At 38.5% G+C, this 19,170-nt stretch overlaps 1 protein-coding gene across 1 annotated transcript; it reads left to right on the forward strand.

The window, feature by feature from the left end:
- Positions 1 to 5,040: 5,040 nt before the first annotated feature.
- kcnj5 (potassium inwardly rectifying channel subfamily J member 5) lies at positions 5,041 to 17,278 on the forward strand. The gene is made up of 3 exons (XM_085371660.1): positions 5,041 to 5,103; positions 7,228 to 8,101; positions 16,893 to 17,278. The coding sequence occupies exons 1-3, from the start codon at positions 5,041 to 5,043 to the stop codon at positions 17,276 to 17,278; spliced, it is 1,323 nt and encodes a 440-aa protein (XP_085227786.1).
- The last annotated feature ends 1,892 nt before the right edge of the window (positions 17,279 to 19,170 follow it).

Genomic DNA, 19,170 nt, shown 5'->3' on the forward strand with positions numbered 1-19,170 from the left:
TAATCCTAAAAACATCTTCACAAAATTAGCAACATCTGCCTTTCTTCTCTTTTTATTCTATTTTTTCTTATTCTTCATCCTCAGCCTGTGTTTTTATTTATTTTTCTCACTATCAGCACCATTTGTCTTTCTTTTTTTGATGAAACAACAGAAAACACTCATCCATGAGCTCAAAATCTATGGATGAGATCCTCCAATAGTCCTGTTTTTACCGTTGAACTAAGGGATACTGCTGTGTTTGCTGCATATCTTGCTGCCATTTGTAACCCTGTCATGCTCAGCAGAAAGGTCAATGAGGAATGGTGAAATGAAGCACCACTGTCAGGTAAAAGTCTAGTGTGAAGTCACTAAAAATGCATGCTGTTTTATTTGTATTAAAAATACTGCAGATTTTATCTTTTATTTTGGATCCTGAAAGTTATTCCTGACTGGGGCGAGCGTCAGCATTTCCAAAATAAGCACAATTGCAAAGCTTTCAGACAGGAAATAAGGAAAGCACAATCGATAATCTCCACATAATGTGAAATAAAGAAGAAATTGGGGGATTACTGAACCAAACAGTTGATCAAGTAAGAATTATAATTCAGGATTGGATCTGATTCAAGGGCTTTATTTGCATGTTGGTGATTAGTATTGATGTGAACCTCTCTTAGCTCAGTTACAAGCTCGCTCTTACTTCACAAAGCTGACAATACAAGTTTCTGAAGTTCAGGAAAATATAGGAAATTAAATCACAAAGCAAATTCTATTCAGTACCAGTCAGCCCCTGAGGGGAAATTATAGTGCTTGCTACAGGTTAGACGAAGAACAAAACACATTTTGCTGCGCTCTGTATGGATAATTGTTTATAGCATGCGGTGTCAGCAAATAAGGGAAATATATGTAGTGTAGATATCCCTTAGGAGGCAAGTTGCCTGGTTTACTAGTACCTCTTGGCTTTAAACACAATAGATGAGTGCTCTTGTTATCAGGACACAAACACAATTCAACCAAAGCATCCAGTCACTCTTCGGGTAACAAGATAAATGCTTGTTACCCTCTTAAAGCGCTGAGATAAAACACCCCAGCTGGTATCCATTTCGAACACTTCTCATTCGGGCTTGTTGAATCTGCAACTGCGAGCAGACACTGCAATTACAGCCTTTCTGAAAGCGCACATGGGTCTGGAGTTCACAAATCTCTGGGGAATCATATTTAATTCATGGGAGAACCTAAAAAAAAACGAGTCAGAAAGTGAGACCTTGCAACCCCTGCAATGTATTCAGCAAGTTATGCTGAAAGCTTTGTGCGCACCTCTGCTGTCTGTCTGTCTGTCTGTCTGTGTTTTCTCTGCTCAGATGCCTGTCACGTCACTCTGCCCTTTGCTTTGGACGAACATTGTCAACACTACATTCCTGTGTGGATCTGGTTTGTGACGTGGTCCTCTCACTTCCCCTGTGCTCGCTTTTGTATTCCCTCCCCTCGTTTGTCAGTGATCAAATAAAGTAACATCAAAGACAGATGGCAAAGAAATGTCAGGTGTTGTTAAGGTCAAGAACGAGCCACAAAGGTAATTTACTGTTCCTTTGCTTGGTTACTTTCAAGGCCCCGTGTATCCCTTGTTCTTTGAGCAAATTAAAAGTATCTGATTTTTAAATAACACCCAGGGGCTCTATAAATTAATTGCCTCTTTTGGGGCTCCAAAGGTGTAGTAAGATTGCTTCCAAAACTAGGGCTTCATCTGAAACCCCACATACACACCACTTCCCTCTAAAATTATAGTAGTGGCAGTAATTAAATCCCACATCATTCAGGAGACGTTCAAAGTGTTCCCTTTCTACTTTCCCTGTCACTTTGGACCTCAAACAACAGATGTTTAAAAATACCTGTTTTGTAATACAACTCAACAGCAGAGGAAAAGCTCTTTAAAACCGCATCACACTGCACCGGAGGCTGTCACAGCACATCACCTACTGGCTTCAGTTGTGCTAAAAACAACCACAAAGAAAATATGTATGCTCATTTTATATTGGAATGAATGTAAAGGGAAGGAAACAGCTGAAGGTGCTTATTTCTCTGCCACTAACTGATTAAGAGAATAATCATTAAATTTAATGGGCAGGATGATGAATAGAGTGAAAGCAGTGTTCGGGGTTTTTTGTTGTTGTTGTTTCGTTTTTTATCGAGAGAGCAGTGTGTGCGAGTGGGTACACACAGTCACAAGAACTGGCAACGATGGCGATGAGGAGCCTGCTGTTTGGGAAAATGACATCATTAAAATAAAAATGTGCAGCTGAGCCTCATCATCCAGGCAAATTGGTCAGCATTGGGCACTGGGTCACCTCCAGCGTGATGAGGTCAGCTAATCCCTTACTTAGGTCTTGTTAGGTGGTTATAGTCAAATATTTAATATTTACTTCATGAGTCTGAACTGGAAATAAAATTAAGCGAGCACATCAGGGTTGTTCAGGTGCTGACTTTTGCCCTCACGTCCTCCATTTGTGTGCATTATTTTGTGCATGAAATGATGCACAAATGATTTGCTTTGTCAAACCTAGTTTACAAGAAACTGAATTCATGGAAATGCTCAGCCTCACAGCTGATATCCTCAGTGTGGTTAGGTTTATGTAACAAATGCTCACATCCTGTCTTGTGATTCAGTCTTGACCTCAAATGTTCCCTGCGCTGTGTATACCAAAACATAACCGTGAAAAAATATTCATGCTTGACTTGCTACATGCAGATAGTGCATTGCCAGTACAGTTATTGGTAAAACATGCAAACTACACTGTCAGCAAACATTTTGGCACGTTCAGTGCTCTAGTTTGGCAGTGTGCTGTGTTCATTAACTAGCAGCGTGCGGCCATGATGCTAGCTCTTCTTGGCGGTGATCACCTACAGCAGTTTTTTGAGCTAAATACTAATAAATACATATGGCTGTGTTCTCACTGATTAAAGCTCAACTCAATGTCATTCAAGAAACCAGTTTGAGGTGACTGGAGTTTTGTGGCACCAGAAGATGGGTGCACTGTGGTCATAAAGGGATAACAGGATCAGCAACAATACTCAGATGGGCTGCATTACTTAACTGGTACAACTAGACGCATTTTCTAATTTTGATGACATAATTGGGACCTGTGTGGTCTTCTGCTGCTGTAGCCAATCTGCTTCATGTTGTGCATTCAGAGACGCTCTTCTCCATAACTTAATTGTAATGAGTGTTTGGTTTGTTTGTTTTTTTGCTTTGTTTTTCAGTTGTTGTTGTCTCCCTGTCAGCATTTGGTCATTCTCCACTGACCTCTACTATCAGCAAGACATTTTATGCCAGTGAACTGCCACTAACTGGATATTTTATGTGTTTTACTGACCAATATAAAAACAAAAAGGTCAGGAAAAATGGGAAAAATCCTAGCAGGTCAGCAGCTGTCTCACGTTCAGATTCACATAAATCACCTTTCTTCCTCATTTCTGACACAGAACTTTAGCTGAATGTCTGGGCCATGTCTGCATTCCTAAATACATTGAGCTGCTGTCTTGTGATTTGTTGGTTAGATATTTGGGTTAACAAGCAGTTAAACAGGGGTAAAAAATAAAGACATTTTGTGCCTTTATATTTTGAATATCTTTTGTTTTCTTCAAAAATAAGCTTACTTTTGCTTCTACGCAGCAAAGTCAAGCTGCCATAACAGTAATTTCCCCCCACAAGTACATCCCTGGAAATGCCTACATGAAAGAAATCTTTATATAGACTTTTGAAAAAATATATTGCAACAATTACAACTGCAATGGCTTGACCTTTTTTAACCTTATAGCTTTCTGTGATCTCTTAATATACCATCTGGCAAACCCTGACATAATGACAAATTCATGCGATTTCAAAGCCATTCATCCATTTTCTGCTTATCTGAGTTCTGGTCTTGGAGAAGCAGTCTGAGCAGAGACACACCTTCTTTCTATGCAGCCACAGGCCAGATGAGACATGAGCTCCTAAGTGTATCCTCTTCAGGCCAAGTGTTTTGGGTGCTCAAAACACCTCGCCTTAAGAAGTGTCCAGGAAGCGTGCTGTTGCCCAAATTGTCTTCTTTCAATGTGCCATCTCTATTCTGAGTACTTCCTGAATTACTGAGATCCAAGAGTGAACCTAGAAACCATTTGAAGTTTGTTTTATTGAGTCTATTTTGTAAAACAGTGCACTTTCATGGGTGATGTTATTCTTTCATTTTCTACCTATATGTTGTAGGCGTGGTTTAATTCAGTTTTAATTAGATTTTATTTATATAGTGCCAAACCACAACAACAGTTGTCTCAAGGTACTTTATGTTGCAAGGTAAAGACCCTGCCAGAGATTAATAATAACTAATGATTAAATTCAGAATGGTGTAAAAACACAGTTAGTGGGGGGAAGAAAAAAAAGAGTGAAGAAGAAACAACAAATCAACACTCACTCAACTCACCTCTCATTCTCACCAGTCCACCTCTTAATTTCAAGCTGGACCCTCATCCCTCATTTGAACCAGGCCTGAGATACTTTATTGGTGCAACAACTCCTTCCCAGTCTGGAACCTACCATTTTTTTTTAGCTTAAAACCACTGCCTCAGATCTGGAGGTGCTAAGGAAAACTGCCGCAGTGTAAGCTGGAGGTCAACAATCCACAAAAAGCAGAGTCGAGATCCTGTGAACATAAACCAGACAGCCTTAAACCACTGGCTGCGCCTACAAATCCTGTCTGCAAAAGTTATGACCAACATATTTTCCAAAGCACCCAAATCTTGCTACAGTTGCACACGGACCAAATCAGCTTCAGTAATGGATGCAACTAAATGCAATGTGTTCACGCAATACCTGTATCTGTTATGCAATACCTAGGGGTTGAAATGTAAAAAGCCTGAGATTGTACCTACAATGCAGTATGTACTCTTTCAGTAACATAGCTATGACCTTTTATTGTTTGTCGCATTGGTTTATTTAAAAAAAAACAAATGACCATTCTGGAAATATGTTTAGTATAACAAATCCCATGAAGCACTTTTTCATTTTCGACAGGTTAGCTCCAGCTGAGGATGGCAGGAGATTCCCGAGTCCTAATGGACCACAACATGGAGATAGGCGTCACCCCTGCACAGGTATTCGCACAGTACACACACTGTATTTTGCCCAATCTGTATTACTTTATATTTAAACAACTGGGAGAGATTAACTGTGAAATACTAGAGAAACTATATGAGAGAGTGGAGGTGAGACCTCGTTTTTGGGAAAGCAGGGGTAGAAAAATAGATGAGAGATATATAGAGAGAAGATAAGAATGAATAATATGGAAAGCTCTGACATTGAAAACAAAGCATTGTGGAAAGCATTATGGAAATGCTTAAGAACTTAAGAATTTATCTACCCTATAAAGTAGATATGCTGTAGAATTATTGAATAGATAAAATAAGTACTATGAACATGAATTAAGGCTACCAAAGTGTAATTTTTTTAGTAGTTTAAATAAGTGTTTAATTCAGTTTACCTGGCAGTGAAGATAATGACCAAAAAAACAGCCATCCCAAATAACTAGTGGAGTTGTTATCCATCCTGAATTCCCAAGCTGATTGAAACTTATGCAGCTTACTCAACCTTGTCTGGCGAGGCTCAGTGAGAGAAAACTCCCAGTACTTACTAGTGCCAAACAGAGACAGCTAATGAATTTGTTTTAAGGGCCATCACCCCCAGGGACAGTATTGACTACAAAGGCTGGAGTTTGGGCAGCACTAGCTGTGATGTCTTCATCTATCACTCAATTAACCCAGCTCAAAGAGTGGAAATGAAAAGGCCTGTTTTGGCTGTCTTTCATTGAAAACCTCTGTAGTAGCGTTTAACAACTCGAGAAAACACGGCCATACGTCAAGTCATCTTGTCAGTAGAGAAGAAACGCTTAAAGCATTACCTTAAAAAGCGGTGTGCCGACTGCATTCTGCATGACTGTTTGATGCATTTTCCCTGACTATGGTCTGTAATAAGGAACCGCATTGACATTTAGTGAACGCACGGTCATCAAGCCACTAATTGCAATGCAGATCAATAAGAATAGTCTTTCAATTCTTCTTTTTCAAAATGGTCCTTAAAAACTGATTACATTAAATCTATATCTAGAAAATCAATAGTATATAGATGTGACCTAGCACAGCTGCAGTTAAAAAGCAGCTGACACAGTAAAACGATTTGAAAATTAAAATAAAAATCCGGCAGGTTTTATTTTTCAGGCATTACAATCAAAGGCACCAAAAAGGACACTGTTTGTGGCTCACACTGTGCTGTTCTCCAACTAAACTACGATAATGATCATCCCTATGATGGATGCAACTTCCCTGTTGATGAACGTGTGGCTGTGGGGAGAAATGGTTTGCAGGTGTAAGATTAGCAGAAAGAGACACAATCGTTGTCTCGTCTTGACACAATCATTTCATTTACCAACTGAGATCTGACAGCGTCAATGTCTCAATAAAGAGTCCCTGTGCTTTTCTGAAAGGTCCCTTAAAACATTGTCTTTGGTGTATGTTGGTCTTTTATGTATTTATTTGTGTAAGAGGGAGGCCAAAAAAACATTTTTTTTTCCAAATCATGTTTGAATTTATAGCTACATTGTGAAGCATTGCCTTTTCTAACCATAAATAAACTCAACAAAATATGATATTATAATATGATATTATAATAATGCCTACAAGTGTAAGGTGATTCTTTAGTTATACATCAGTTTTTTTAGGGTCTTTTAAAGGGTCTTTTAAAGGATGGTGGTAGATCTGTTCTTATCCGAGGTTGCAAATGTTCCATAGAGTGCAAAAGAACACAAGGGACAGGGAGGAAGGCAGGGCACAGTTGTGGAGCCAGATTGCCTCGCTGGAGCTGGGCCAACATAGACAAAGGCTTGAGTGTCCTTGTGTTCTTGTTGTGTCCTTACTCTCTGTTTCTTTTTTGCCCTCTGTGTATACATAGACATCTACAAAGTGACTTTGTAACGGCTCTTAATTTGATTTGCCTCGCTTATCTTCTCTCCCTCACCTCTAGTGTGGCTTAGCAAAACCTGATAGAAAATCCCATACTGCAGTGATAGTTAACACATACATCTTCCAGCACACTATGCCTAACAAATTCTTCAGAGCAAATCAATGCGGGTAAAATATCTCTCTAATTCTGTCTTTTCATGCCTAATTTCTTTGACCGTTTTTCTTTTCCTTACTTTAGCACTCTGTCTTTTTTCTTTCACATAGGTGAAGAAGCTTCCCAAACATTTGAGGGAGCCTCAGATCTCTACAGAGCGAACCCACCTGATAGCCGACCCAGTGAAGAAGCCACGTCAGCGCTACGTGCAAAAGGATGGTAAATGCAACGTTCATCATGGAAACGTGCAAGAGACCTACCGTTACCTCAGTGACTTGTTCACTACGCTGGTGGACCTACGCTGGCGTCTTAGTTTCTTTATTTTCACACTGGTCTATGTAGTCAACTGGCTCTTCTTTGGGTTTCTTTGGTGGCTGATCGCACTCATCCGTGGGGATCTAGTGCATGGTGACGAGGAGGGCTGGACCCCCTGTGTGGAGAACCTTAATAGTTTTGTCTCAGCCTTCCTCTTCTCCATTGAAACGGAGACCACCATTGGGTATGGTTATCGTGTAATTACCGAAAAATGCCCTGAAGGTATTATACTACTTTTGGTGCAGGCCATCTTGGGTTCCATTGTCAATGCCATGATGGTGGGCTGCATGTTTGTTAAGATTTCACAGCCAAAGAACCGTGCTGAGACCCTCATGTTCTCACACAACGCTGTCATATCGGTGCGAGATAACAAGATGTGCCTGATGTTTCGGGTGGGCGACCTGAGGAACTCTCACATTGTGGAGGCATCGATTCGAGCAAAGCTGATCCGCTCACAGCAGACCAAAGAGGGGGAGTTCATCCCGCTCAACCAGACTGACATCAACATTGGCTTTGACACAGGGGATGACCGGCTGTTCTTGGTCTCACCACTCATCATCTCTCATGAAATAAATGAGAAGAGCCCCTTCTGGGAAATGTCCCTGGCGCAAATGGAAAAGGAGGAGTTCGAGATTGTGGTTATTCTTGAGGGAATGGTGGAGGCCACAGGTATGAAGGGGGTAAGATTATCAGGAAGGGGTAAAGGAAGTATGGGAGGGCATACAAATGAGGATAAGTCAATAAAAAAAGAGATGAGGAAATGTTGCAAGCAGTGAGCTAGGATGGATTAATGGATGGAGAGGCGAAAGAGGAAAGGTGAGCCTGCCAGTAAGCGCTGCTTACTGGAAATGATGGAAAGACAGAGATACTAATTAAAACCTAATAATAATGCATTAAAAAATAGAAGACATTTTTTTATATCTTTCCTATTCTATATGGGTCAGTTTAGAGTCAATAAATTGTTTGAAATGTATATTTTCTTAATTCCACAACAGTTGTTGACTGTTCTTTTATTTAATCTTTAACTGCAAAACTAAATATTTCTTCCTTCAACCGAGGCAGACAAATAAACTCTAAAACCTCTTTACAAATGTTTATCTGTACCGGCATCTCTACTGTTGCTACTTCAAAGTTTTGCCTTTGATACTGTTTATTTTCAATTCAATGAAGCGTACCTACCTGCAATGTTGGCGTGTGTTTTTGGTAAAAACCAAGCAGTCCTGAAAAGTGCTGCAGGCTGGTTACATTAATGGCGCAGAGATGACCAGGTGTATCTGTAAAGTTCCAGAAAGTATTTCCCAGCTTAAAACTGCAGTCAAGACCACAAGTTCAACACAAGTCATTTGTCAATCTAACTTGTTCCTGTGGCTAAATCAAGTATTGTTTATATGCCTAACCTGCATTTTTTAATGGCCTTTGTTGAAGGACTTATTACAATATACTCATTTTAAATTAATTGAATTATACATGCTACTAATTTACTTTACTGGATTGCATCATACTTCACATGAGTAAAGGAGACACACAGTGATTAGCGGTCTGATGATGCCACAGTTGGCTTTTTGAAAATTCTAACAAACCATCAAATGACCTAATATGACCAGACACAGCTTTGCATTCGTGTGAACATTTCTGCTCTATTTCATCTTATTTATTTATTTATTTCCTTTTTCCTGCAAAGCACCAGCAGTCATCCCACTTCCTGCTCACACTGCTTGATACTTGACTCAGGCATTAAATCACCTTTCGCTTCACCGGCAGAGACCATGGCATCATGCAGGGGTTATGTCGTCACTGTCCTTGACCGCTAGGCAACAAACTAATCTGACCATCCACCAGCCCTCCCCCACTTCCTTTTTTGTATGTGAGACTTTCATTCTGTGCGTGAGAAAGAACACAGTGACAGACAGAAAGCTACCTCAGGCCCAGGCTTTACGTGTCGTTAATAAAAAGTCATTAATAAACAAAATATCCTGCGTACGACCTCACGTGGATGTCGTCACGTATATTTTGGAAGCGATACATACGTGGGTGGTGAAACTGGCTTCATGCTCTCGCAGCCATTACTTGTTAGCTGTGTAGCCTGTGGTGTGCAGCATAATGGTGAGTAAGGCTCTGGAAATCACTTACAAGAGGTGCTTCCACATTATTTGTTTGTTGTTGTTTTTTGTTTTTTAAAAAAAAGCAAAACACAAACATGACATATTAAACCAAATTTTGCTTTTCAAGTGTAATTGCAATAACAAAGCGGCTCTCTGAAATAAAAGCAGCTTATGATACACTTCACAGTTAGTCAACTTAAAATCGTGGGAAAATGTCACGATACAATAACCGAGTCTAATGAGTATAAGATGAGTAAAATTATGCAATCATGTTCACACTTTTTATTCCAAATTTAAATTGGAGTTTAAAATAAAGTTTAAACTGAATGAGATTCTTACACAAGACTTTGGATCACTTTAGCTGATGCAACAAAAGCTATCAATTTCATATTTAATTGAAAGCAAGGAATGGTTTTACTTTAATAAAAACAAACAAAAAAATAGGCCACCCCTGCTTCCCTCACTCCCTTTTCTATAAAGTCTTAATGGGAATTACTTATTAATACTTATTATTATTATTAGTAGTAGTAGTAGTAGTAGTAGTACTTATTAGTACTTATTAATACTTTTTTAATAATACTATTTAATAAAAATAATAAAACCTTTTTTAAAAAGTTTTATGACACCTATTTGAAAATTCCAAAGTGGTAATGTTGTGATTTGATTGAAAAACTTTCCTACATATCCATAGATGTAGCTACTAACGAGCCTGTTAAATGCTATATAAGTGATAAGTGCTTATGGAGAAGTCCAGCACAACAGGATAGTCTTTCTCCCACATAAAATGAGGTCATCGCACCAGCTATTTTGCTGCAAAGAGCAGAGATCCAAACTTCCCTGGTCAACAGCACAAACACCTCTGCCCTGTTGTAAAGGGGGGACAATGAGGTACAATCAAGTTTTTATGAAAGTACGCCATATGTAGGCAAATAACATTGCCGTGCAGTCAGCTATGAGAAGAGCACACAGAGACTGTGTGCAAAGTGCAAATAAATGATTCAGTCTTCTTTCATTAATTGGCATGCAGACTCAAACATGCAATCCATATTGTATTAACTCAATTAACAAATATCCATCTATCTTTCTCAAAATAGCCATACCCGACATGAGAATACTGGTGCCTTGGTTTGAGCTTTTATGCTGCAACACAGCATGAGAGAGAAGTCATTCAATGATTGCAAACAGCAATTTGCTGACCCTCCTTTGCAGTGGAGGTTTTAGTTATCTTAATAACAATAATAATGATGTAAAATTCGTCTTTCTTTTTTTCTTTTTTTTCCTTTTTCTTTTACAAAATGTTGTGGTGTAACAAACAGGACGCTGTTGGTGTCTTGACTGATTTTGGGAAAATATCCCTTTACAAAGTTGCACTTTTGAGGAAAGTCTCTTCTCAATTACATCACAGTCCAGTGCAATTCAATAATCCATTTTGGAGGGTGGCTTCTTTAATGAGAATCAAAACACTGGAATGAATCCTGTGGCCAAGAATTATGGAAATGTGGGGCAACATTTATTAAAAACATGGGAGCAAATTGTATTACATGTGCATGCACTACGTTTTATGCACTCAATTTAGTAAAGTGTGCCTTGCTTGTAATTTCCTCATTGGCTGCACTCTGGCTGTGACTTTGAGTCAGACTCTAGATTTAAGATGTACGGTCACGGTAAAAAGAAAGTACACCCTCTTTAAATTCTAAAGTTTTACATATTGGGATATGATAAGAAATAATAACAGTGCCTTAGATGAACTGCAAAGCAGGAAATATATATTACACAGTTTATTCAAACAAAACAATGGCCAAAATTCTGAAACACTTTAATATAAAAGGTACACCCTTGATGTTTCCATATAAACTCAGAGAATAAGTAGCAGCTAGATGCTCCTAATTAAATGCACTTGATAAAGTGATCATCAGCAAGTGTGTACCTAAAAGGTAGAGCTTTAGGTATTTGTCAGGTCTGAAACACTCAGTTTAAAACAATGTTTGGAGGAAATACATTCAATTGAGTTAGATTTTCCTTATATAGCACCAAATTAAAACAACAGTGGCCTCAAGGCGATTCAGATTGTAAGGTAATGGCCCTGCGACAATACAGCAATGATCCTAAATCTAGTCAATTTGGCATAAAGTTGATCATCTCCTGTGAGAAAGATCATTCACAAGTGGAAAGCATTCAAGACAGCTGCCAATCTTCCCAAGAGTAGATATCCCAATAAATTAATTCCAAGGTCAGATTGTGCAAGGCTCAAAGAAACTGAAAAAAGAAGAGCAAGTTGTTTGGATATAATGCATAGCACCATGTTGGTAAAAACCAAACACAACATATCCACACGTACACCTTATACCAACTGTAATGCATGGTGGTGTAGGGCTAATGATATGGGCTTTTTTTGCATTCATAGTCCCTGAGCACCTTGCAGTCATTGAGTAGACCATGAACTGTACTGCATACCGAAGTATTTTAGAGGTAAATGTGAGTCAGTCTGTCCTACAGTGAAAGCTTGCCCCAAACTGAGTGATGCAACAGGACAATGAACCCAAGTAGAAAGAATCAAACAGAATGGCTGAAAAAGAAAAGACCTAAACCTGACTGAAATCCTGTGGCAGGAACTTAAGAAAGCTGAGCATAAATGCAGGCCCACAAACCTTGATGAACTGATACACCTTTATAAAGAAGAGTGGGTCAAAACTCCTCCACAGCTATGTAAGAGATAAAGTCATACAGCATCTTCACTCACAAAACACTCACTGCGGTACTTTAAAACAATAAAGCCACTAGAGGTTTGTTGTCAGCAACATACAGCAGATGCAGTTTTGATGTTTTATATTAGGAAACTAAAACTGTACGTGACCATGCTTCATTCTATTTAGTACTTGCTGTGATGGAGGCCCAGTCATATACACTATGTTGCTAACAACAAACTTTGCTGTCATTATGAGAAGTGTTTCTAAACTGAACTGAACATAGTGTGTTTGTCCCCTGTGTCCTTCACAATATTTATATATAAAATAAACCCTCTTTTATGCCAGTTCTCAGAATACAGAAAGAATATTACATCATCATCATTGTTGCTTGTGAAAACAACGGTGTCTGCACTGCTGTTTTTTGTTTTATACTTTGCAAGAAAATTCATAAAACCGATATCTGCAGCAGGACCCACAAATATGATTTCAAATGGTGAAAAGAGAGACAAATGAAAAGAAAAAAAGTGAATATGACTGTAGGCTGCCAGAATTAATATAAAGCAAACAATCTTTTCAAACACTGAGATGGGGCCATTAAAGTTTAATACAAACAATAACTAAGCTTAGAATGACATTTCAGGAGTCATTACTTATTTATTTTTTTATTTACTTAGTTGGTTGGTTTTCATTGTTTATGTTTATTTGTTTGTTTGTTTGGTCATCATTTGTGATTCTTTGATAGAGGCTGATTCTTGATTTACAATACAAAGCCTGCAGCCTATGTATCAGCAGTTAAGTTCATTAGAGCATGTTTAATAGCAGATTTTCAGATTGAAGAAGGATGGTCGATTGTCTCGAGGTTTTTGCCTCGGCCCACAAACAAAAAGTAGAAAGAAAGTCACAAGATAAGCCCTCAGCATCTTTGTTCATCAGAGGACACGTGTGTACTGACAGGAACCCTTGAGGGCAAAAACAAAAGAGTCAAGACACATGGTCAAGTTACAACCTTCAACTTGACCTTTACAATTTAACTTTTTTGATGATACTGTTTATATGGTTTATCCGTTAGCAAGATTACTACAACTATTTGCATGATGGACACATTGGTAGTAAACAAAATCACCTAGAAGAGACTAATACATTATGTGTCAATGATGTTCTAGGCTCTATCACTGTCACTTACTGTAAGGATATGTCAAGTTCAACAAATCGTTTCCACCTGGATTTCAAGTCATGGTATGCTCACAGGTCATGATCTTTTTCCATGACGGCAGTTTTCCATGGTAGCCTTTTTCCTTTGGAAAAGAATCTGTTCCATTTTCCAGCAGGCATGATACCATGAGACTTAAAGTTGCACCTCCAAATGGAAACCAATGAAATATATGGTTTCCATTTGGAAAATCCTTTTTTTTTTATTCACCCTGATTACTACATTTGTGCGGCATTGTTTTGGAGGAAATGTACTCGTTGCACTCACTGTATGGATGAAACAAATCTGAGTCCTCTTTACAAGCTGTAGAAATCTCCAGATACTGCTTCTGCAGAAGTGACCAAATTATCCTAAAAGAAACATCAGTTGTTTTTTTTACTGTATATTTATAATGTATCACAATGAAATTTACAATAACAATCTACACATGGCTATCAGGAGGGTCTTTGTTTATTAAAATGGCTAATAAACAAGGGGGGGGGGGGGGGAGTACTATCTGATCACAACAATAGGGACTAAATTAATTCATTAGCAAAATACTGTAATTATATCTGTGAAGTCTCTATCTTCCACGAGGCCAATATAAAGTCAAATATTGTTTTGTGACAGTCATGACAAAGCCTGTGCACCACTACATGCCAACAGGAGAAGGTACTAAGGATCTTCATTGAACAGCTTAATGGATTTAGACTACTAAACTAGGGCTTTAAAACAAACACATCAAATACTATTTCAACAACCTTAAAATACACTATAGAATCTCTTGTCATTAGGAACTGAAAGATGCTATATTTCACAAGTTAAATGTGGAAAGTAGGCCACTCATATCCAGAGGGAAAGCTGAAGAAAATGTGCAAAAGCCTCTCCTCTCACACTAGATACCATATCAGTTTCATCCCATGCTTGATGTTTTTGGGGATGTTACATACATACAGATTATTTATTTCAAAGGTTATCGATGGAAAGTCAGATGTTTGCAGTTTAAAGTGATATACAGCTACATATCGAGCGCGTGAATGATTGCTCCAGCTTGGAAAGTTGTGGCAGTGATTATTTTGTGGCTATTTTAAAAGCTGTAAGTCTTATTAGCTAATTGACGCAGACTTTTCAAAGCTGCTGATATAAAAACAGACAGAATACTGAGAAGTGGGAAAACTTACTTTGCTGTCAGAAGTTTATATGCATTCACTGTGGGCACGAATGCCATGGTAATTTGGGGTTTTAATGATTTCTTTGAACTGTTCTTTGTTCCTGGGTGGAATGATTGTACAGCACACATCTTTATTGAAAAACAAATTGCGTGGACAGGTTTCCATACAATTTGGAATTCTTTGTTCCATGCAAGGACAAAAGCACATCTATACAGACCCAAATCTATACAAACACTTGAAGGTTATATAATGCCTTTTAACTTGATAAGCCTTAGGCATATTGAGTAAACAACTGCAGATTCCAAGAGCAGTATTTCAAACAAATCTATGTAAATATAAGTTATTTGGGTATGGCACCCCTTTGCCAAGACGTAAAAGAAGAGCCAAACTGTCACAGAGAAATGGTTAGGATGTTCATAATAAACCCAGGAACCATTAAGTCTCAAGCTTGCCATGAACTGGAAACTACTAGAACATCAGTGTCACTGTCCACACTCAATTAATTTTTCTAAAGCCCTGACCTCAACCACATGAACATATGTAGACTTTGCTTAAAAGCCAGGTACGTACCAGGAAAACTAAAGAATTAAGTAATCTCTAATAATTCTGCAAAGAATTTGGCTTAAAAGATCCAGCCAGAAATATGCAAAAAGCTCATGTCCAGTGCAACAATATTTGGACATTTAGCCAAATATTAGTTTGGTTCCCTGTAGGAAGAATTTTGTCCCTGTGTGGATTAGAGAAAATTCACACTTGTGCACTTAATGTTTGTATTGTAAAGTCATTAAAGATGTATGCTGTTCAAATTCCACCCAGGAAAAAGAACAGTTCAAAGAAATCAATAAAAGCCCAAGATTAGCAAGACATTTATGCCCATGATGAATAATGTAAGCCTCTGAGCCCAACTTTATATGATTAAATATTGAAATGCTTCATTTTAAAATTGCTTTAAAGTTATCAATGAGGAGGTATGGTGAAATACTGTTTTATTATTATTTTTTCCTCAATAAAAAAAATGCAGTGGTTTCTGATGCTAGCTGCTATTTAGCTTTAGGTCATATTTAATTTATTAACAAGAACGTATTAACTGCACCACTAACTTTCTGCAGCTCACATTTTTAAGGCTATTTCACACCAGCTACCTACACTGGAAGAAAAACACAGTTATAACTAATGACAACGACAGCAAGAGTTCGACTTAGGTTAGCCAGTTTTCTCAGCCCTACAAATGATATGTAAACATGAGCAGACATTTGCACTTGTCATAAAAGAAAACATGCAAAGGGACTTTTACAGTTGCACTGCTTCAGTAGCTGTGCCACACATCCACCATGTATAATAACAAGACCATGGATGTAGCTCATCAAAAAGGAATGCTATTTAGTTGGAGATTAAGTATCGGAATTTCACGAGTCGGACCACGCCTCCATACTGCTCCTTCTGGTTCTCATCTATATAGGTTCCCCCAGTCCTACAAGCTGTTCAATCTTGTTTACGTGCCCTACCGTCCCTCCCCTTTTCAATTCTTCCTCTTCAGTCCCCTTCGAGGCCTTCCCCAAACCACAGCTCAATTCATGTCCAAGCCATTCACCTTTACCTACTAAAACGCTGTCAAACATAAAATGAGGACGTTATTTATATATTGTTAGTGTTACCAGTTACACTTTTGCAAGCAGAAATGCTGTTATAAAATTTATTGTGAATGCTGCCTCCCAAGTCTTATACTTACACCAAGCTTTTATTGTTGCTATTTGAGTAACACACCTGTGTTAAGCCACAGTGTTAAACCATACTTTAATACTTTACTGAGCAAAAGCTACAAACATGCAATTAACATGTGCCTTTAGCATTTAAATGAATCAATGCGTAGTTGTTTTGCCTTTTGACTATCAAAGCATGTGCACACACAATATTGGCATGTGACGTGTACTATTTTTATTCAGATTTGCTTACTATTAAAACACAACTAATGGAATATATACAGTCTTTTTTATGTGTAAACTCAACAAACTAGCCAAATACTTCAGTGTTTAAAAAAATACTCTAGTTATATGATTGGAGACTGATGATAGGAGTGTAGAGAAAACAGTATGCACGTCTTTGCTGTTCTTTTGTAACCATGAATAATTAACTGATGCTCTTTCTCCCTATGCCTCTTTCTATGTCATTGTGTGCTTACCTATCCACTCTGGTTGTGTGTGTTTGGCTCTCTGGTTTCTCATGTATGGACCCCTCGGACTGTCGTGTGTGCTCTTTGATTTTGTGTGAATGTTTGTGTGTGTACATACACCTGTCTTTACCTTTTGGCAGGGATGACGTGTCAGGCAAGAAGTTCGTACCTGGACACTGAGGTCCTGTGGGGTTACCGCTTCACTCCAGTGCTATCCTTAGAGAAGGGCTTCTACGAGGTAGATTACAATAATTTCCACGATGTCTATGAGACCAACACACCCACCTGCAGCGCCAAGGAGATGGCGGCTAAACTTCGCGAGGAGCCGTTATTGCCACAGCTTTCCCTCCTCAGCCCTGAACCCAAAATGCATACGTTTGACCCCCTAAACCGACTGTCACAGCAGGATCCACTGAGCCAAGATGAGGAGATTGAAGAGAGGGTTTCAGGGGGTGACAGAGGGGAGACCAATGGCTCAGCCGCTGCTTTAGAGGAGCTCCCACTTGCTGACAGACTGTCTGACTGATGGGTTTGACAGCTAAAAGCCCAGAAAACTTTGGATAAAGACATATGACATTATATGGTTTCATTTGGTCAATGGCCGGCTTGGTCCTTTGCAGCACTCAGAGATAAAAGACATATCTCCCGCCACCAACTCATGCAATATTCCTCTACTAGAGTGTCAATCTATAGTATAGATTGGTTTTGTAGACAAATAGTCCACATACAGAGAAACACATGTACAGTATCTATATCTACACTTACAGGTGGGGGGGTTCAGATTGTGTTTTTATATACAATAATGACCACTTACTGCTATAACTCTGACAGTTCAAGTTGTATAATGTAAACTTGAGCGGAAACTGGTAGCCATGACAGCTTACCATGGGCTTATTATGAATCCAGTATTCTCATTTTAGAGTGTGTTAATTCAGCTTCGTTAAAGCATAATCTCATAACTCAGCTCGTGTGTCTGACTGCAGCTTCTGTGTGGTAATGGAACCTTGTTATCTGCAATTTTTTTGATTTAATATAGGAGATTATTATCCTTTCTCTGTCACTGTTGTTCTTCTGCGTCAGAAATCTCACTCACCTAGAAGGAAAGAGTCTTCAAGTATGCACAAACAAATAAGAACATTATGAAGGCAATGTGTGCCGGCAACCACAATCCAGTGTTATTTTCTTTGATCGCACTTTTTCTCACGTCTGTGCTGTCTCTCGTTATAGATGTCTAATTCTGTCCTCGACACACTGGGAGCCTTGACCCAAAACAAACCAGCTAGTACCTCATTTTCTACCCATTTTCAGGTTTTTAAACTAAGAATAACAACAAGGCAAATGCTGGCAAAACTGCATAAATGTGCTACGGTATGGTTGGTTAAAGATTTAATTCACCTGCCCACTGCAGCAAATGAAGCTTTCATTTCAAGCCCCTGGTACATAAAGCACAATTTCTTTATAAAGGGGACTCCACACTGACCTACCCTACCCTCCCACCTAGCCACCGCCACTGGCTAATGCATGTCAGTTCTAGTTAAAACTAACATCCAGATATAGCTTTCAACACTTATATGTAATGTTCAAGCTCAAATCCTATTTGAAATGCTCTTGATTTTTATATATGACAATTTCAAATGCTCCTCAAGCAAAATGTAATATTCCATGTATCCTTTTTATGTTTTTTTTTTGTTTGTTTTAAAAGCTTACAGATAATCAACCTTGATATTTTCAGCTGCATTAAAGCTAAATATACTAAAGATATAAACAGGATGTCTTATTTCGTGACTTTAGCATCTGGCTAACTTATTGCTGTTCTTTTTTCCCCCCTTTGAAGGTCACCCTCAGCTTTTGCCCTATAATCTGGCACTTTTTTAGTGAGCACACACATTCAGTCTGCAAATTCACCACCATCACACAAGCCCTAGATGTTTCACATTATATACTTTATGGTCCTTTAAACTTTAGACTTGTCCTTGAAGGTCACTTGAGCTTGCATGGATGAGGTAACAGGAAAAACAGGGTATTTTCTAGTCAGCCAAATTATACATTAATTAATTCTACATTCATTCTACAGTATACTGTCACATGATGTGCAATTTTAAAATCACCAAAAGAAAACCCCCCATTTTTTGGGTAATTTCTTTTATTTAATTTGATGCCTTTTTTTAAAAATGATTTTCACTATGACATTTTGGCACCTTAGTATATTTATCATTCAAGTGAGGTCATTTTTTTCATTCCTTGAATGTCATCTGTTTTCTGTGTGTTCTTGTGGGAATAAACATAATATGGCCGAAAGAACAACATGTTCCTTTTAGATAATCTGCACATGCACAAACAAGTGTATGGGAGTCTATGAATGTGTAGGCATTTCGCACATGACGTTGCGACTGAGGATTTAAAAGTACCTTGATGTGG

Source organism: Diplotaxodon limnothrissa, linkage group LG14, assembly GCF_057381915.1.
Source record: "Diplotaxodon limnothrissa isolate DT_005_m linkage group LG14, D_limnothrissa_male_GT1.1, whole genome shotgun sequence".
NCBI lineage: Eukaryota > Metazoa > Chordata > Actinopteri > Cichliformes > Cichlidae > Diplotaxodon > Diplotaxodon limnothrissa.